This window comes from Leucoraja erinacea, chromosome 15 (assembly GCF_028641065.1).
Source record: "Leucoraja erinacea ecotype New England chromosome 15, Leri_hhj_1, whole genome shotgun sequence".
Lineage (NCBI taxonomy): Eukaryota > Metazoa > Chordata > Chondrichthyes > Rajiformes > Rajidae > Leucoraja > Leucoraja erinaceus.
Window position 1 is genome coordinate 45,852,972 of NC_073391.1, and position 20,288 is coordinate 45,873,259.

A 20,288-nucleotide genomic window follows, 5' to 3' on the forward strand; every position below is an offset into this window, starting at 1 on the left:
GAAAGGGAGACACAGGGCGTCGCGGTGTGCCCGCGCCTGCCGCTGTGCCAACAATAACCTCATCCTCAACTCCAAGAAGACAAAGGAAATTATTGTTGACTTCAGGAAGAACAGAGGGGGCAGACATACTCCCCATCCATATAAACGGGACTGAGGTGGAGCGCGTCTCCAACTACAAATTGCTCGGGGTACACATCTCGGAGGATCTGTCCTGGTCCTTCAACACCTCCAAGCTGATCAAAAAGGCGCAGCAGCGCCTTTACTTCCTGAGGAGGCTCAAGAAAGCTCACCTGTCCCCCCTCACCTGTCCCCCCAGATCCTGACCAACTTTTGCCGCTGTACCATCGAAAGCACCCTGACCACCTGCTTCATGGTATGGTACAGCAGTTGCACCGTAGCGGACAGGAAGGCACTGCAACGGGTGGTGAAAACTGCACAGTACATCATCGGTGCTCCCGCTCCCTGCCATGGATGCCCTCCACCGAAAACGGTGTCTGAGACGGGCCGGGAAGATCATCAAATACCCCTCCCACCCTAACCATGGACTGTTTGCCCTCCTCCCATCAGGGAGGCGGTACAGGAGCCTCAGGTCTCGTACTAGTAGGATGAGGAACAGCTTCTACAACAACACTATCACATTGCTGAACTCGGAGTCCCGCCGATAGATTTGTCCAGTCTCTCCGTCCACATTGTTTGCTTATTCTGTATTTTTATTTCTATATTGCACTATTACTACGGACTGACGCTAAACTGCATTTCGTTGTACCCATACTTGTATCTGTGCAATGACAATAAAGTTGAATTGAATGATCTTATGAAACCCGCAAGGTCACAGGGAGAGCATTAAAACTTACCTGTGGTTTTGCAGCAGCACCAGCAGCTGTGCCACTGTGACAACTTGTGTCCATGCCCTGGTTTATAATTCTTTCGTTTATTTCCCATGAAAAGACGGCGAATGCTGAGCCGGTGATTTCAGATAATTTCCATCAAAGATTATAGAGCAGTGGTTCCCAACCTTTTTTTGGCCATGCCCCATCTAAACACCTCTAAAATCCTGATGCCCCCCCCCCCCCCATGTGTTTATATAATTCTTTCATTTAAAAAGTCAAAATTCTGAAACATAAACTACATGGAAAAAAAAAATACGGCGACCCAGCTGAGTCCGCTCAATTGCCCCCCTTATTTGCAGATCATTTGAGAACCACTGTTATAGAGGATCTTTGATTTCCATGGCGCCTTCTTTACCCAGAAACCTCCGCGCGCTGGAACTCGCCCTATGTTGCAGGCGACACCAAGCGCGCAGGCGCCGTGCGGCCAAGGCGATCATGCGGTCCGTGGACAAAAGACTCCGGAGGATCGGCGGCGGGTAGGAGCGGGGATCCGGGCGCGGGATCAGTCAGCACCGAGGCCCCGGCCTGAGGAGCGGCCCCCGGCTGCGGGGAGAATCGGTGCGGTCCCCGGCGGCGTGAGCGCATCGAATGCACGGTGACGGATGTTCTGAAGGAGGGTCTCGACCCGAAACGTCGCCAATTCCTTCGCCCAATAAAATGCACCTCCAGCATGTTGTGTCTACCGTCGATTTTACCGGCATCTGCAGTTCTTTCTTAAACGGTGACGGATAGACCGGTTTCTCGCTCCCGGGGGCTTGTGGGCAAAGAGGCGGCCATTGCTTCATTGCCGAACCGCAGAGCGTTTTTTGGAGCGCAAAGCTGGATCTCCCTGCTCACTGGAGACTGGTCAGTAGATGTAAGTCAGTAGATGTAAGAAAATGCACAAAGCGTTGGAGTAATGCAGCCGGTCGGACGACCCTGGCGGCGTGAATTCATCGAATGCACGGATTGACCGGTGAGAGGAAGGGTCCGACCCGAACAATCACCTATTCATGTTCTCCAGGGATGCTGCCTGACCCGTTGCGTAAATCCTGCACTTGGTGACTTTGTTTGGTAAACAAGCATCTGCCGTTCTTTGTTCTCCCTAAAGACTCCGGAGGGTCGGCGGTAAGTATGAGCGGGGTCCGCGGGCGGGAGTGGGAAGATGTGGCGGGATCCCTTTGGAGGTGGCAAAAATGTGGGAGGATTATATGTTTTATGCGACGGAAGTTGAGGACAAGGGGGACTCTGTCCTTGTTACGAGTAGAGGGGAGGGGGAGGATGGGGAGTGATAGCGGAGCTGCAGGATAAAGAAGTACTCTGGTGAGAGCCTCATCTATAATAGAAGAGGGGAAACCCCGTTCCCTAAAGAATTAGGCCCTGGTCTGAAACATCTCATTCTGGATGCAGGTGCAGTGTAGACGGAGGAATTGGGAGTAGGGGATAGAGTCCTTACAGGAAGCAGGGTGGGAAGAAATGTATAAGAAGGAACTGCAGATGCTGGAAAATCGAAGGTACAAAAAAAAGCTGGAGAAACTCAGCGGGTGCATCTAAGGAGTGAAGGAAATAGGCAACTCAGACCGAAACCCTTCTTCAGTCTGAGTTTCTCCAGCTTTTTTCTGTACCTGGGAAGAAGTGTAGTCCAGATAGCCATGGGAGTGATATTTAACTGTTACTTTTATTGGATCCTCTTTTTACAGGATAAGACATGCAGAGTATTTGTGAACCAAAATCTCAAGTTTGTTCAGCTGAACAGCACCTCAACGCGTGGGAGGGATTGATTGTGTCAGCTGAGCCGACGAGGGCCAGCATGGAGAAATTGTTCACCACGTCTGAGGCAGGGCAGGGATTCAGCCAATCTTCCCACCTGGTGACTCTCCACCAAGATCACGCTGTGAGTAAACCATTTGCCTGTCCAGATTGTGGGAAGGGATTCACTCAATCCTGGCACCTGAAGAGACACCAGCGGCTTCACACTGGAGAGAGACCATTCACCTGCTCGGAGTGCGGGAAGGGATTCACTAATTCATCTGCATTGTTGAGACACCAGATGATCCACACAGGTGATAGGCCGTACACCTGCCCTGTGTGTAACAAGGGATTCCTTCATTCGGTGGCATTAGTGAACCACCAGAGAATTCACACTGGGGAGAGGCCATTCGCCTGTTCTGATTGTGGGAAAGGATTCGCTCAATCAACTGCATTAATGGCACACCAGAAGATTCACACCGGCGAGAGGCCATTCACTTGTTCTGTGTGCGGGAAGGGATTCATTCAAACAAGTAACCTGAAGAGGCACCTGCTACTTCACACTGGGGAGAGGCCATTCACCTGTTCTCAGTGTGGGAAGGGATTTACTCATTCATCTGCGTTGTTAAGACACCAGATGGTTCACACCGGAGAGAGGCCACACACCTGCTCTGTGTGTAGCAAGCGATTCTTTCATTCAGTTGCATTAGCGAACCACCAGAGAACTCACACTGGAGAGAGGCCATTCACCTGCTCTTATTGTGGCAAGCGATTCACTCAGTCGACCAGCATGATAACACATCAGAGAATTCACACCGGAGAGAAGCCGTTCACCTGCTCTGAGTGTGGGAAAGGATTTGGACGATCTTACACCCTGAAGACCCACCAGCGAGTTCACGCTGTGGAGCAACCATTTGCTTCTCCCAACTGTGGATAGCGTTTCACTGATGAATGTAAACTGGTGAAACACCAGATATTTAACAATGGAGCCATGGCATTCACTTGTTTCGTGTGTGCGAAGGGTTCCACTTGATTATTTGAGATATTGACAAACCAACTCGTTTACATGGTGAGAGTGGGGGAGGTGGGTAGTCATAGAACGATACAGAGTGGAAACATGCCCTTAACCTGACTCGCCCTCACCAGCCAACATGTCCCAGCTACATTAGTCCCACCTGCCTGCGTTTGGTCCATATCCCTCCCAACCTGTCCTATCCATGTATCTGTCTAACAGTTTCTGATTACGTTGGGATAGTCCCAGCCTCAACTACCTCCTCTGGCAGCTTGTTCCATACACCCACCACCCTTTGTGTGAATAAGTTATCCCTCAGATTCCTATTAAACATTTTCCCCTTCACCTAAACCGATATCCTCTGGTCCTCGATTCACCTAAACCGGGCAAGAGACTCTGTACTTTTACCCAATCTATTCCTCTCATGATTTTATACATGGAGGGGCAGTAAAAATACGTTTCTGGTTTGGTGTTTAACCTTCGTAGTTTCTGAATCCAGCTGTAAGTCCACAGAGTGTTCGACTCTGAAGTTACTGCCAATATTCATCACATCCAGGACCAAATCTTGGTCACCGGGCACATTTTGGGCATGTTCTGCTGTTGTTAGTAATTCATTTAACTGCTGTGATTTAATATCTTGGATCTGTGACAAATAAATGAGTTATGTTGTGAAACCCGTGTTTCTCTGCATGCAATGTACATAGAGAGGCCATTTGTTACATCTGGTCACCGCCAGTCTTTCTACTGTGATGACTCCTCTTATGTTTACAATGTCCTTGTATTTCTTTGTCCTCTGGGAAGTGGAGGTGATAACTGTCATCGGTTCATGAGTTTGATAAGTGTAATGATTTTCACAAGTTATCGACCGACCACATAGTTTATGAGAAGTTGCTGTGTTACATTATATGCCCCCTCTCCGCCTAAAATTACAAAGTGGCCGTTAGTTATTGGGGATCGCTGAGCCGGTGATTTCAGATCATTTTCACGGTGCCCCTCCTTAACCAGAAACCTCCAGGTCTTAGAACTCGTCCTATGTTGGACAGTGCTAGCTCCTCCTGAACCTGTTTCTTTATGATAATATGCCCTGAGTGTTAAATGGCATTACCATTGCCGAGCTACCATTAACCAGGGGCAGGCAGTACCTATCCCAGACATGGATTACATGGTGATGGATTGACTGCTCTCTGCCTCGCAGAGAGTTCTGGATAAATCGGCAGCCATGGGTATCACACCGGCCCTTCACTCCGACAAATACAGAGTGCGTTTGGAATTGCAAACACGGAACTCCACCAGCAACTCTGATGAGTAGATACCAGGAATGGCGGGTGCTGGATTACCAAAAAAAAAACACAAAGTGCTGGAGTAACGCATTCAGTCATACGAAAGGTCCTGAATCTAGACATCACCAAAGATGTCTCGCTAGAATTTAGAAGATTGAGGGGGGATCTTATAGAAACTTACAAAATTCTTAAGGGGATGGACAGGCTAGATACAGGAAGATTATTCCCGATGTTGGGGAAGTCCAGAACAAGGGGTACAGTTTAAGGGGGAAATCTTTTACTCTTTTAGGACCTAGATGAGAAAAAAAATTTCACACAGAGAGTGGCGAATCTCTGGAATTCTCTGTCAAAGAAGGTAGTTGAGGCCAGTTCATTGGCTATATTTAAGAGGGAGTTAGATGTGGCTAAAGGGATCAGGGGGTATGGAGAGAAGGCTGGTACAGGATACTGAGTTGGATGATCAGCCATGATCATATTGAATGGCGGTGCAGACTCGAATGGCCTACTCCTGCACCTAATTTCTATGTTTCCATGTTGATATACCTATTAAATTACTCCAGCGTCTTGTATCTTTATTCCCCCCAGAGTATGATCACCCACCCGTGATGTCCAATGGCATTACAGTTGTGGAGTTTACTGCCATCAATCTGGGAAAGATTGAAAATGCGAATCATAAAAACTGTCTCGACCTTTAATCACCTTTCCTTCAATACAATAATGTTCTCCAGATTTATAACACACGTTTTCCTAGGTCTGAAGAAGGGACTCGACCCAAAACTCACCTATTCCTTCGCTCCATAGATACTGCCTCACTCGCTAAGTTTCTCCAGCATTTTTGTCTACAATCTATTTTCATAGGATCACAACTGTTGCAAAACCACAGCGATTTACTTGAAATTTTCCACCCCGTGAAATGATTTGATTTTCACAAATAATTCAACATATCGCTTGAGAGAGCTTACCGTGTAAAATTGTCTGCTGAGACGCCCCAAAATAAGATCAAGTGGCCGTTTCGGTCAAAGGCTGAGATTAGTAATTTCAGATCATGTCCATGGCGCCTTTCTTACCCAGAAACCTCAGCGCCCCAGAAATCTCCCTATGTTGCAGGCGATACCAAGCGCGCAGGCGCGGAAACCCGGAAGTGGTGCGGTCAAGGCACGCATGCGGACAAAAGACTCCGGAGGATCGGCGGCGGGTAGGAGCGGGGATCCGGGCGCGGGATCAGTCAGCACCGAGGCCCCGGCCTGAGGAGCGGCCCCCGGCTGCGGGGAGAATCGGTGCGGCCCCCGGGGACACGGTGGCCCGTCACCTGCCGGTCCTTCCCGATCATCAGTGACGCTGCTGACGGCGGCCGAACCAGGCGACGCATGCGCAAGGATTGCACGGTGACGGATAGACCGGTTTCTGGCTCGCGGGGTGTTGTGGGTAAAGACAGGGCCATTGGGCCCAGGTCTCCGGTGCTGTAGTTTGCTGCAGGGCCGTCCCCATCCCCTCTAGGGTCTCCTGTCCGTGGTGGTCCTGGACTGGCAGGGGAGGTGCTTGCTCCGGACTGACGGGGCACGCTGGCTGTGGGCCTTGAGATCCGGTGTGAGATCCGGTAGGCGGCGCGACTCTGGTCAGCAGCGGCCTCTGCAGCCTGTCCGCGTTTTTATTTTTTGTCTCTGTGTGGACAATGTAGTTTTTTGTGATTTTATGTTGGGGTGTGTGTGTGGGGGGGGGGGGGTGGGGTTATTGGGAGGGAGGGGGGGCCACTTTTGAATCTCTCCCTGCACTGGAGACCCAACTTTTTCTCGTCGGGTCTCAGTTGTCGTTGGGGCCGCAACGAGGAGCGGCCTCCAACAGGAAGAGACCGGGGACTCTGGTGATACGACTCACCGTCGCCGTCGCGGAGCTGGCCGAGACCGGAGCGGGTGGAGCGGTGGAGGAGCGCTGCTGCTGCTGCTGCTGCTGCTGCCGATTCGGAGGCTGCTGCTGCGGGTCTGTGGACGGCGGCACCGGGAGCCCGCGGATTCCTGGAGGGAGACCGCTTTTCGGGGCTCCTGCAACGGCGACTTCTCCCGCCCGAGTTGCGGGGTCGAAGAGCTCCTGGAGCGGGGCCTAACACCACTGCCCCGCGCGGCTTGGAATGGCCGCGGGACTCTGCGAGCGCACACCGGGGTCTTTAACACCAAGACCCGGTGTGCGACCTCGCACCACACGGCGTGGCTTTAATGGCCGCGGGACAATCGCCATCGCCAGCCGGGGGCTTTGACTTTGACTGACATGTGTAACGGGGGGGGGGGGTTTCATCCATGGGGGGGGGGGCCCAGAGTGCAGTGGAGAGATAAGTTTTTTTTGGCCTTCCATCACAGCTATGTGATGGATGTTTATGTAAAATGTAATTATGTTGTGTCTGGGGTCTATTTGTGTGTAATGTATGGCTGCAGAAACGGCATTTCATTTGGACCTCCAGGGGTCCAAATGACAATTAAATAGACTATTGACTATTGGGTAGCCACTCCTCCGGGCCAGTGTCCTGTCAGTCCGGAGCTGTCGGTTGGCCCAGTGGGATGGGCAGAGTTGGTCTGGAGTTGGAGCTTCTCTGTGCTGACTCTCCATATTCTCCAGAGATGCTGCCTAATCGCTGCGATACTTCAGCAGTTTGTCTAATGAAGACAGAAAGTTGGCGAATTTGATGTTGAGCCCAGCCAGAAGATGAGGGCTTGTTCACCCAGCTTACTCTTAGTCTCGCTGTCACTGCATATTTCACCACAGAGACAAAAATCACCTTGTCTGAAACACTGATCTTTACCTATTTAATTTTATTGTAACTTCTTTTTACAGGATGGAACAGGCAGAGCATTTGTTAACGGGATTCTCAAACGGAGTCACTGTGTCAACTGAGCCGACCAGACGCCAGATAGTTCACAGCATGGATAAATTATTCACCAGCTCGCAGTGTGGGCAGGGATTCACTCAATCTTCCCACCAGGTGGCCCACCAGCAAGATGAAACTGTGGTGAAACCACTTGCCTGTTCCGATTGTGGGAATGGATCCACTCAAGCAAGCCATCTGAAGGGACACCAGCAAATTCACACCTGCTTCGAGTGTGCAAAGAGGTTCACTAATTCTTCCAGTCTGGTGGCCCACCAACGGATTCACACTGGAGAGAAACCATTTGCCTGTCCCGATTGTAGGAAGTCATTCTCTCGAGCAAACAACCTCCAAATGCACCAGCGACTCCACACCGGAGAGAGGCCGTTCATATGTTCTGAGTGCGGGAAGGGATACATTCAATCCACTGATCTACTGAGGCACCAGCAGGTTCACACTCGGGACAGGCCGTTCACCTGTTGTGAGTGTGGGAAGGGATTCATTCATGCATACCACCTGAAGAGGCACCAGCTAACTCACACCAGGGAGAGGCCATTCACCTGCTCTGAGGGTGGGAAGGGATTCACTCAATCTTCCACCCTGGAGACCCATCAACGAATTCACAGCGTGGAGGGACTGTTCACCTGTTGTGAGTGTGGGAAGGGATTCAATCAATCCACTCAGCTACTGAGACACCAGCAGGTTCACAATGGGGACAGGCCGTTCACCTGTTCTAAGTGTGGGAAGGGATTCACTCGCTTATCCAGCATGACAATCCACCAGAGAATTCACACCGGGGAGGGACTGTTCACCTGTTGTGAGTGTGGGAAGGGATTTACTCTAGCAAGCAGACTGAAGAGGCACCAGCTAACTCACAGTGGGGTGAGGCCATTCATCTGCTCTGAGTGTGGGAAAGGATTCGCCAATTCATCTCAGTTACTGAGGCACTTCAGTATTCACACCGAAGAGAAGCCATTCACCTGCTCTGCGTGTGGGATGGGATTCAGACAATCAAATGCATTACTGGCTCACCAGAAGATTCACACTCTGGACAGGCTATTCACCTGTTCTGTGTGTGGGAAGGGATTTCAATATTTTTCATGGCTACAAACACACAAGCGAATTCACACTGGGGAGAGACCGTTCACGTGTTCTGTGTGTGGGAAGGGATATCCTAAATTATGTGGGCTAAAGATACACGAACGAATTCACACCGGGGAGAGGCCGTTCATCTGCTCTGGGTGTGGGAAGGGATTCGCTCATTCTTCCAACCTGCGGACCCATCTCCGAATTCACAGGGTGCGTAAATCATTTGCCTCTTCCAACTGTGGGTAGGATTTCATTGGTAAATCTAACCTGGTGACCAACCAGAGAATTAATGCTGGGGAGAAGCCATTCACCTGTCTTGTGCCTTGGAAGGGATGCATTTGAATATCTGGGCTATTGGCACACCAGCTGTTTCACACTGAGTGGAAAGTTGAAATACATTTTTTATTTTGATGTCAGTGCTGATGTTTGTCACACATAGGACTGAACCCTGGTCCCTGGGCAAAGTTTGTACTGATGTCAGTAACTTGATTAACTGGACTGGAATTTAATATCCTGAGTCTGTGACAAATAAATGTGTTCTGTTGTAAACCCTGTGTCATCTGCCTGCAAAGTACATGGGGAGGTTGTTCGGCCCATCTGGTCCCTGCCAGTATTTTATCTTCCACCACTCAGTTGGAATATTCTTGTATATCCTTTATCTCTGTTTTCTCAGCTTCCTATTAAGTAAATGTCTGTTATTCATCTCTATTTGATTGGAAAATAAAACTTGGAAAGAGGCCCTTTGGCTCACCGAGTTCAGGCCTACTATAGATCACCCATAAACGATAAACTAATTCCATGTTATCTCTCCTTTGCGTCCAATGTCTACATACAAAGGGAATTTATAGTGACCAATTAATATTTAATCCCATACTTCTTCGGGATGTGGAAGGGAACCGGAGGACACAGAGGAGCGTTTGACAGCACTGGGCCTCTTCTCGCTGAAGTTTAGAAGAATGAGGGGGGACTTCAATGCAACGTCCAGAATAGTGAGAGGCTTGGATAGAGTGGATGTGGAGATAGGTAGATTGACGGGTCTTGACGCGAAACGTCACACATTCCCTCTCCGGGGATGCTGCTTGTCCCACTGAGTTATTCCAGCTTTTTGTGTCTATCTTAGATAGTTTGTTGATTAGTATGGGTGTCACATATTATAGGTAGAAGGCAGGAGAATGGGGTTAGGAGGGAGAGATCAGCCATGACAGAGTTCATTTGTTAGGCCAAATGGCATAGTACTGCTCCTATCACTCATGATCTTGCGAAACCTGCAAGGGAATCAAAACTTGGCTCTGTGCGATGTTGTACCACTGTGACAACTATTCACGCCTTGATTTGTAATAGTTTAGCTTTGAGATACAGCAAGGAAACAGGCCCTTCGGCCCACCGAGACCGCACCGACCAGCGATCCCCGCACTAACACTATCCGGGCACTAACTCGTACAAACTCCGTACACCCACTGCGGACAATGGACAAAGGACATTTATTGTCACATACACCTATTAGTGTAGTGAAATTTGAGTTGCCATTTGCGCACACCAATAATAATAAAACACAACATTAAAGAATTTAACATAAAAACATCCCCCCACAATGGTTCCCACTGTGAGAGAAGGCAGCAAAGTCCAGTCCTCTTCCTCTTGTTCACCCATGGTCGGGCCTATTGAGGCCTCCGCAGTCACCGCGGCGGCGGCCCGATGTTTCAGACCCTCTCGCCGGATGATGGAGCTCCGGTATCCGAAGAACACTCTCAGCGGCTTGGAGTGTCTGGAACGGATGCTTGCTACCAGAGACCGCTGCGGCTGAGGAAGGACATTAAATGATTGCCATAGAGGGAGTGCAGAGACGGTTCACCAGACTGATTCCTGGGATGTCAGTACTGTCTTATGAAGAAAGACTGGATAGACTTGGTTTATACTCTCTAGAATTTAGAAGATTGAGAGGGGATCTTATAGAAACTTACAAAATTCTTAAGGGGTTGTTGGACAGGCTAGATGCAGGAAGATTGTTCCCGATGTTAGGGAAGTCCAGGACAAGGGGTCACAGCTTAAGGATAAAGGGAAATCCTTTAAAACCGAGATGAGAAGAACTTTTTTCACGCAGAGAGTGGTGAATCTCTGGAACTCTCTGCCACAGAGGGTAGTTGAGGCCAGTTCATTGGCTATATTTCAGAGGGAGTTAGATGTGGCCCTTGTGGCTAAGGGGATCAGGGGGTATGGAGAGAAGGCAGGTACGGGATACTGAGTTGGATGATCAGCCATGGACCATATTGAATGGCGGTGCAGGCTCGAAGGGCCGAATGGCCTACTCCTGCACCTAATTTCTATGTTTCTATGTTACCAGAGACCGCGGCTCCCGAAGTCCACAGGCCGCGCTGGTCGGAGCTCCAACACTGGCGATCGCTGCGAAAGATCCCAGGCTCCGCGGATGTTTAATTAATTAAATGATTAAGAAAGAACTGCAGTGTTGGTGCTGGTAAAATCAAACGTAGACGCAAAATGTTGGAGAAACTCACCGGGTGAGGCAGCATCTATGGAGCGAAGGAAATTGGGGAACGCCGAGTCGGTGATTTCATGTCACTTCCATGGCGCCCTCTTTACCCAGAAACCTCCGCGCCCCATAATTCGCCCTATGTTGCAGGCCAGATACCCAGCGCGCAGGCGCGGTGAGACCCGGAAGTGGGTGCGGCCAAGGCGCGCATGCGGTCCGTGGACAAAAGACTCCGGAGGATCGGCGGCGGGTAGGAGCGGGGATCCGGGCGCGGGATCAGTCAGCACCGAGGCCCCGGCCTGAGGAGCGGCCCCCGGCTGCGGGGAGAATCGGTGCGGCCCGTTAGTGACGTACCTGGCGGCGGATGGCCCTGGTGGCGCATGCGCATCGGCTGCACGATGACGTTTTTGCCTCAATAAACAATAGGTGCAGGAGTAGGCCATTCGGCCCTTCGAGCCAGCACCGCCATTCAATGTGATCATGGCTGATCAGCCCCAATCAGTACCCCGTTCCTGCCTTCTCCCCATATCCCCTGACTCCACTATTTTTAAGAGCCCTATCTAGCTCTCTCTTGAAAGCATCCAGAGAATCTGCCTCCACCGCCCTCTGAGGCAGAGAATTCCACAGACTCACCACTCTCTGTGAGAAAACGTGTTTCCTCGTCTCCGTTCTAAATGGCTTACACCTTATTCTTAAACTGTGTGTGGCCCCTGGTTCTGGACTCCCTCAACATTGGGAACATGTTTCCTGCCTCTAGCGTATCCAAACCCTTAATAATCTTATATACTCCAATCAGATCCCCTCCCATCCTTCTAAATTACAGAGTATACAGGCTCAGCCGCTCCAACCTATCAACATAGGACAGTCCCGCCATCCCAGGAATTAAACCTTTGCTGCACTCCCTCAACGCAAGAATGTCCTTCCTCAAGTTTGGAGACCAAAACTGCACACAATACTCCAGGTGTGGTCTCACTCGGGTCCTGTACAACTGCAGGAGGACCTCTTTGCTCCTATACTCAACTCCTATTGTTATGAAGGATAACAAGCCACTCGCTTTCTTCATTGCCTGCTGTACCTGCATGAGGGGTGGTGGGTAAAGAGGCAGCCATGGGTAACATTCCGGCACTTCACTGCCGATTCACAGAGCATGTTTGGAAGCGCTGACCTCTACCTCCCTGCCCTCCAGAGGGTCTGATCCGGAGATACAAAGTATTATCGATGCTGGCTTACAAAAATGTGACAGACAGTGCTAGAGATGCTGCCTGACCCGCTGTATTGCAGACAGAAATAAGTCAGCAAATTTGACTTTGAGCCCAGGCCGAAAATGAGGGCTTGTTCCCCCTATTTACTTTTGGCCGCACCGTTGCAGTGCGATGGTGTGTCTTAGCATAGAAACACAAATTGCCTCGTCTAAAACACTGATCTTTACCTATTAATGTTTAAGTAAATGAGTCTGAAGAATTGCCTTGACCCAAAACGTCACCCTTTCCTTCTCTCCATAGATGTTGCTGTTCCGCTGAGTTACTCCAGCTTTTTGTGTCTATTTGGTGTTTATTGTAAACTATTTTTACAGGAACAAGCAGTGGATTTGTGAAAGGGAACCTCAAACTGGTTCAGTTCATCAGTACCCGAGTGCGATTCACTCAACCTTCGCACCTGATGGCCCACCAGCAAGTTCTCGCTGTGGAGAAACCATTTGTCTCTCCCGATTGTGGGAAAGGATTCACTCAAGCAAACAACCTGAAGAAACACCAGCAAATTCACACCGGAGAGAGGCCGTTCGTCTGTTCTGAGTGTGGGAAGGGATTCATTCACCCATCTCAGCTGCTGATACACCAGCGAGTGCACACCGGAGAGAGGCCATTCATCTGTTCTGAGTGCGGGAAGGGATTCATTCAATCATCTGAGCTGCGGATACACCAGCGAGTTCACACCGGGGAGAGGCCATTCACCTGCTCAGAGTGTGGGAATGGATTCACTAAGTCTTCCAGTCTGGTGATCCACCAACGGATTCATACTGGAAATAAACCATTTGCCTGTCCCGATTGTGGGAAAGCATTCACTCAAGCTGGCCATCTGAGGAGGCACCAGCTAATTCACACCGGGGAGAAGCCCTACACCTGCTCTGAATGTGGGAAGGGATTTACTCGTTTCTCCTACATGATAACACATCAGCAAAGTCACAGCGGTGAGAGGCCATTCACTTGCTCTGATTGTGGGAAGGGTTTTATTTCTGCCGCTGTCTTAATGAAACACCAGCTAATTCACACAGGGGAGAGGCCATTCACCTGCTCTGAATGCGGGAAGGGGTTCACTGAATCGTATATGTTAGTGAGACACCAGAGAATGCACACCGAGGAGAGGCCGCTTACCTGTTTCGAGTGTGGGAAAGGATTTATATATTTATCTCAGCTACAGTCACATCAGCGAATTCACACTGGGGTGAGGCCGTTCACTTGTTCTGTGTGTGGGAAGGGATTCACTGGGTTGTTGCACCTTCAAAGACATGAGCGAGTTCACACTGGAAAGAAACCATTTGCCTGTCGTGATTGTGGGAAGGCTTTCACTCAATCTAGCCATCTGATGAGGCACCAGAAAATTCATACAGGGGAGAGGCCGCACACCTGTTCTGAGTGCGGGAAGGGATTCATTCAATCATCTGAGCTGCGGATACACCAGCGAGTTCACACCGGGGAGAGGCCGTTCACCTGCTCAGAGTGTGGGATTGGATTCACTAAGTCTTCCAGTCTGGTGATCCACCAACGGATTCACACTGGAAATAAACCATTTGCCTGTCCCGATTGTGGGAAAGCATTCACTCAAGTTGGCCATCTAAGGAGGCACCAGCTAATCCACAGCGGGGAGAGGCCGTACACCTGCTCTGAGTGTGGGAAGGGATTTACTCAGTTGTCCTCCATGATAACACATCAGCACAGTCACAGCGGTGAGAGGCCATTCACTTGCTCTGATTGTGGGAAGGGTTTCATTTCTGCCGCTGCCTTAATGAGACATCAGCGAATTCACACAGGGGAGAGGCCATTCACCTGCTCTGAATGCGGGAAGGGGTTCACTGAATCGCACATGTTAGTGAAACACCAGAGAATACACACCGGGGAGAGGCCGTTTGCCTGTTTCGAGTGTGGGAAGGGATTTATACGTTTATCTCAGCTACAGTCACACCTGCGAATTCATACTGGGGAGAGGCCGTTCACTTGTTCTGTGTGTGGGAAGGGATTCACTGTGGTGTCCGACCTTAAAAGACATGAGCGAGTTCACACTGGAAAGAAACCATTTGCCTGTCCCGATTGTGGGAAGGCATTCACTCAATCTAGCCATCTGATGAGGCACCAGCTAATTCATATTTGGAAGAGGCCGTCCACTTGTTCTGTGTGTGAGAAGGGATTTAGTCAACTACATGAGCAACAATCACACCAGCAAATTCACACTGGGGAGAGGCCGTTCACTTGTTCGGTATGTGGGAAGGGATTCACTAACTCTACCAATTTGGTGGCCCCCCAGCGGGTGCACACTGGGGAGAAACCGTTCATCTGTCCTACCTATGGAAAGGGATTCACTCAGTTACCCTCCTTAGTAAAACACCAATGAGTTCACACTGTGGAGAAAGTTTAAATGAGCTGTCTGTCCACTGTTTAATCATCACAGTTGTTAAATCCAATTTCAAGTACACAATTGTCTGTTGGTGTTCAACTCTGGTTTCTGCTGCTGCTCATCACCTCCAGGGCTGAGCCCTGGTGACTGGGCACAGTTATGGTTTTGCTGATGTTAAGAATTGCTATAGCTGAGCTGGAGGGTTAATATTCTGGGTCTGTGACAAATAAATGAGTTATATATATATATGCCATTTATTGTCACTATACATGTACAGTGAAACTGAAAGCTGCTCGTACTCAGTGCATACATACAATTTTACACAAAAAACAAGAAACAGAAAAACAAAACAGAAGGGAGATGGGGGGGGGGAAATAGGTGCACAAATTCTACGGCGCTACATACATATATACATATATACAGATGGAAGTCCGTGTTGGGCGGTGTAGTCAGTGCATGTGTGGATTTGAATTTATGGTAGATATAATTCTCGGGAAGCAGCTATTCCTGAGTCTGTTTGTCCTGGATTTGATGCACCTATAGCGCCTTCCAGAGGGCAGCAGGTCGAACAGTCCAAACGCAGGATGGGAGCTGTCTTTGGTGATCTTCTTTGCCCTGCTAAGGCAGCGGGAGGTGTAGATGTCCATCAGGGAGGGGAGAGGGCAACCAATGACCAGTTATGTTGTAAACCATGTATCACAGGTCCTTTAGTCTGTCTGCAACGCACTCAACACGCGTGGAGAGGCCGTTCGGCCCAGCTGCTCCCTGCCACTGTTTCTTTAATATTTTTAGCTTGTAACAAAAATAATTTTGTTGCAATTACATAGACTTTATCTATGAAAGAGCTCTGTGTAGTGGCCATTTGGCTTATTTTGTGTGTCATTAATTATGGCATATGTCTTTAAATTTTAGACTGCCCGTTATTATGTGGGTGGGATTTATTACGTATTCTAGGGCGTGTTTTATGGAGAAGCTTAATTTTTTTGTTTAGTTTTGTACTCACATGGGAAGGTTAACTCTTCGACCATGTGACGTTTAACCGAGACACGAGGAGTTTTCTAATGTTTAAGCGATATGCTGGAGTTTGACGAAGGTTAAAGTGTACGAGTCAGAGTATAAGGTTGGATGTATAGCTTATTGTTTTTCTTCAACAAGAAAGAAACTATTAATCAAAAGACTGTGTTATGAAGATTTATCTGTGAAGAAGCTCTGAAGGTCTCATTGAGAGCTTACATGCGTATTACGACATTCTTGGAGAGGTAGTAATCTCTTGAACTATACAAAAATCTGCTACTATACTCTGGGAAGGATTGATATTGCAAATGGGTTAAGGGGAGAAGGCTGCAGAATGGAGTTGAGGGGGGGGGGGGGGGGGGAATAGATCAGCCATGATTTAATGGTCCCTTAACTACCTTTCCCTCGACACAATAATGTTCAAGTCTTGCTCACGTTTTCTTAGGATCAAAACTGTTGCAGAACCACGGCAGTTTTTGTTAAAATTTCCCACGCCATGAAATGTTTTGACTTTCACCAATAAGTCAACATATCGCTTGTATGCTGAGACTCCACACAAGAGAATCGAGTGGCTGTTTGGGAAACGCAGAGCCATTAATATCCGAACAGTTCCATGGCGCCCATCTTACCCAGAAACCTCCGCGCCGCAGAACTCGCCCTATGTTGAAGGCGATACCGAGCGCGCAGGCGCGGAGAGCCCGGAAGTGGTGCGGCCAAGGCGCGCATGCGGTCCGCGGAAAAAAGACTCCGGAGGATCGGCGGCGGGTAGGAGCGGGGATCCGGGCGCGGGATCAGTCAGCACCGAGGCCCCGGCCTGAGGAGCGGCCCCCGGTTGCGGGGAGAATCGGTGCGGTCCCCGGGGACACGGTGCTGGCGGCATCTGGCCCTGGTGGCGCATGCGCATCGGCTGCACGATGACGCATAGACCGGTTTCTGCCTCATTAGGGGTTGTGGGTAAAGAGGCGGCCATTGATAGTCGACCGGCTGTTTGTCCCCCCAAATCATCCCGCGGGCCAGTAGTTTGACAGCCCTGCTTTAAACCAATACCCTCTAGTTCTTGAATCACATATCCCGGGAAAAAGACCATGCATTCACCTTATATTCCCCTCATGGGTTTTACTCACCACTAAAACAATCTTTGCTTTATTTTGAACTTCCAGCACCTGCAGATTTTTGAGCGTGAAGAAATTTATGATCAGCGTGAGACCGCGATAATTTTGTGAAATGCGTGACTGTCACACTCAATGCGTGAGAGTTAGCAGCCCTGTCATAGGTTTCAATAAGATATCCTCTCATCCTTCAAAATTCCAGAGTATACAAGCCCAGCCGCTCCATTCTATCAATATATGCCAGTCCCGCCATCCTGGGAATTAATCTCATGAACCTACGCTGCAGTCCCTCAATAGCAAGAATGTCCTTCCTTAAATTTGGAGACCAAAACTGCACACAATACTCCAGGTGTGGTCTCACTAGGGCCCTGTACAATAGCAGAAGGACCTCTTTGCTCCTATACTCAACTCCTGTTGCTATGAAGGCCAAAATGCCATTCACTTTCTTCCCTGCCTGCTGTACCTGCATGCTTACTTTCGGTGACTGATGAATAAGGACACCCAGATCTCGTTGTACTTCCCCTTTTCCCAACGCCACCATTCAGATCATAATCTGCCTTCCAGTTTTTACCACCAAAGTGGATAACCTCACATTTATCCACATTAAACTGCATCTGCCCACTCACCCAACCTGTCAAAGTCACCCTGCATCCTCATAGCATCTTCCTCACAGTTCCCCCTGCCACCCAGCTTTGTGTCATCTGCAAATTTGCTAATGTTTTTACTTTTGTGTCTCAGCATAGAGACATGAATTGCTTCGTCTAAAACACTGATCTTTGCCTATTAATGTTTAAGTAAATGAGTCTGAAGCGGTGCCTTGACCCAAAACATCACCCATTCCTTGTCTCCATAGATGCTGCCTGTCCTGCTGAGTTACCCCAGCTTTTTGTGTTTCTATAATATTTATTGTAAACTCTTTTTACAGGAACAAGCAGTGGATTTGTGAAAGGGAATCTCAAACTGGTTCAGTTCATCAGTACCTGAATGCGATTCACTCAACCTTCTCACCTGATGGCCCACCAGCAAGTTCTCGCTGTGGAGAAACCATTTGTCTGTCCCGATTGTGGGAAAGGATTCACTCAAGCAAGCAACCTGAAGAGGCACCAGCATATTCACACCGGGGCGAGGCCGTTCATCTGTTCTGAGTGCGGGAAGGGATTCACTCGTATGTCCAATATGATAACACATATGAGAGTTCACACTGGGGAGAGGCCGTTCACTTGTTCCGAGTGTGGGCAAGGATTCACTCAGTTAGCCAACATGATAACCCACCAGCGAGTCCACACTGGGGAGAGGCCGTTCACCTGCGCTGTGTGTGGGCAAGGATTCACTCAATCTCCCCACCTGGTGACACATCAACGGATTCACACTCAGGAGAAGCCATTTGCCTGTCCTGATTGTGGGAAAGACTTCTCCCGTGCATGCCAGCTGAAGAGGCACCAGCAAGTCCACACCGGAGAGAGGCCGTTCATCTGTTCTGATTGCGGGAAGGGATTCATTCAATCATCTGACCTACTGAGACACCAGCAGGTTCACACTGGGGAGAGGCCGTTCGCCTGTTCTGAGTGTGGGAAGGAATTCACTCGTTTGTTCAACATGATTATGCACCAGAGAATTCACACCGGGGAGAGACTGTTCATCTGTTCTCAGTGTGGGAAGGGATTCACACAATTTTCCCACCTGGTGACCCACCAGCAGGTTCACGCCATGGAGAAACCAGAGGCCTCTCCCAACTGTGGGTAGGAGGGTAGGCCTCACTTGTACATTTTAACCTGCCGACCAACGAGAGATTTCACACAGGGGAGAGGGCATTCACCTGGTTAGTGTGTGGGAATTGACTGAATTATCTGAACAATCAACACATCAGCACAAGGTCACTGGGCACAGTTGGGGTCCTTCAAACCATTATCTTTCAGTTGTTAAAAAGATCTTTATTTTATGTTCTATGGGAAGAAAGACGTTGAAAGTTTACATACAAGGAATTTGCCTTGGTGCTTTGCTCGCAAAAGGATAAAACACGATACACAGTCAATTAAAAATAAAACATTATAATTGAAACGTGAAAATAAAGTACCAGAGTGGCGGCACTGCCTTAGTAGCTGCGGCTCGCCTGCAGTCCGTCTATTTTTTCTTTTCTTTTGTCCTGTTTTAGTTCATTTTAGTTGATTAGTTGATTAGGCTGTGGGGGGGGGGGGGGGGAGAAAAACATATTTTTGGTCTCTTCCTTCGGGGGGATGCGATATTTTCTTGTCGTATCCTCCGTCTGCGCTGAGGCCTAACGGTGGCGGAGCTGGCCCGACTCGGAGCTGTGGCGGTCCGGCTTCCGGCGGCGGCGGGCCCGTGGAATATCGGGGCTCGCCTCAGCGGCGTTCCGAGACAAAGACTTTAAGCTTTTGCCTCCGGCTTCAGTGAGGAGGTGCCTCGGCCGCGGGCCCAGTGGTGGATGTTAAATTTGGAATTGTATGTTGGATCGCCTCAGTGCAGAGGGACTGCAAGGCAAGGAATTTTGAGACAAAAAGGATACTTTGACTTTTGAAAAAGAGGCTTTTGGCTGTTGAGTAGACCTACTGCTCGTGGAAAAAAAGTTGTTTTTATATCTGGTTGTGGTGACTTTGATAGTCCAGAGTCGCCTCCCAGAGGGAAGTACTTCAAAGAGTTTGTGGCCAGGGTGGGAGGGATATGTTTTACCCACTCATTTCCTGGCATTGCAGTATACAGTTCGTTAATGGGGGAAGGTTGCACAAAATTCTCAGTTCAGAAGCGAATGGTATGTTCTGAATTTGACAATAAAGGGAGGTACTTTTGACTTTTGAAACACCTGGAGTATTGCGTGCTTTTGGCTGTTGAGTAGACCTACTGCTCGTGAAAGGAAGTTTCACCAGAAAAGGACTGTCTTATGAAGTTGTTTTTATATCTCTAGAATTTAGGAGATTGAGAGGGGATCTTATAGAAACTTACAAAATTCTTAAGGGGTTGGACAGGCTAGATGCTTGGGAAGTCCAGGACAAGGGGGATAAGGGGGATCAAAACCGAGATGAGGATCTTTTTTTCCACACTCTCTGGAACTCCTGCCACAGAGGGTTTGCAGTGTACAAGAGGGAGTTAGATGTTAATGTGGGGGGATCAGAGGGTTGCAGAGAAGGCAGGTACGGGACATTCTCAGCCATGATCGGCGGTACAGGCTCGAAGGCGAATGGCCTACTCCTGCCGGTGTT

General features: G+C 49.2%; 3 protein-coding genes across 6 annotated transcripts in view; all 3 read left to right on the forward strand.

Annotated features, from left to right (window-relative positions):
* LOC129704305 (gastrula zinc finger protein XlCGF26.1-like) overlaps positions 1-20,288 on the forward strand; it is a 42,888-nt gene that overhangs the window by 14,834 nt on the left and 7,766 nt on the right. Inside the window, exons 1-2 of one of the 2 annotated variants that reach the window (XM_055647349.1) lie at positions 16,332-16,918; positions 17,999-18,777. The exons of the other annotated variant lie outside the window; for it this stretch is intronic. Coding sequence (XP_055503324.1) covers positions 18,058-18,777 — 720 coding nt within the window. The 5' untranslated portion in view covers positions 16,332-16,918; positions 17,999-18,057. Of the gene's footprint in view, positions 1-16,331; positions 16,919-17,998; positions 18,778-20,288 lie in introns of those variants that run through there. 2 annotated transcript variants of the gene reach the window in all.
* On the forward strand, positions 1,292-4,304 carry LOC129704335 (gastrula zinc finger protein XlCGF8.2DB-like). Its single transcript, XM_055647411.1, has 2 exons — positions 1,292-1,997; positions 2,570-4,304. Exon 2 carries the CDS (start codon positions 2,578-2,580, stop codon positions 3,553-3,555), a length of 978 nt encoding a protein of 325 aa, XP_055503386.1. The 5' UTR covers positions 1,292-1,997; positions 2,570-2,577; the 3' UTR covers positions 3,556-4,304.
* Positions 5,634-9,402, forward strand: LOC129704316 (gastrula zinc finger protein XlCGF26.1-like). 3 transcript variants are annotated; one of them, XM_055647372.1, is made up of 2 exons: positions 5,634-6,335; positions 7,734-9,402. In XM_055647372.1, exon 2 carries the CDS (start codon positions 7,735-7,737, stop codon positions 9,097-9,099), a length of 1,365 nt encoding a protein of 454 aa, XP_055503347.1. In that variant the 5' UTR covers positions 5,634-6,335; position 7,734; the 3' UTR covers positions 9,100-9,402. The 3 variants fall into 3 exon arrangements, with proteins under 3 accessions (XP_055503347.1, XP_055503346.1, XP_055503348.1); XM_055647371.1 differs by having other exon boundaries at positions 5,635-6,295; XM_055647373.1 differs by having other exon boundaries at positions 5,635-6,105.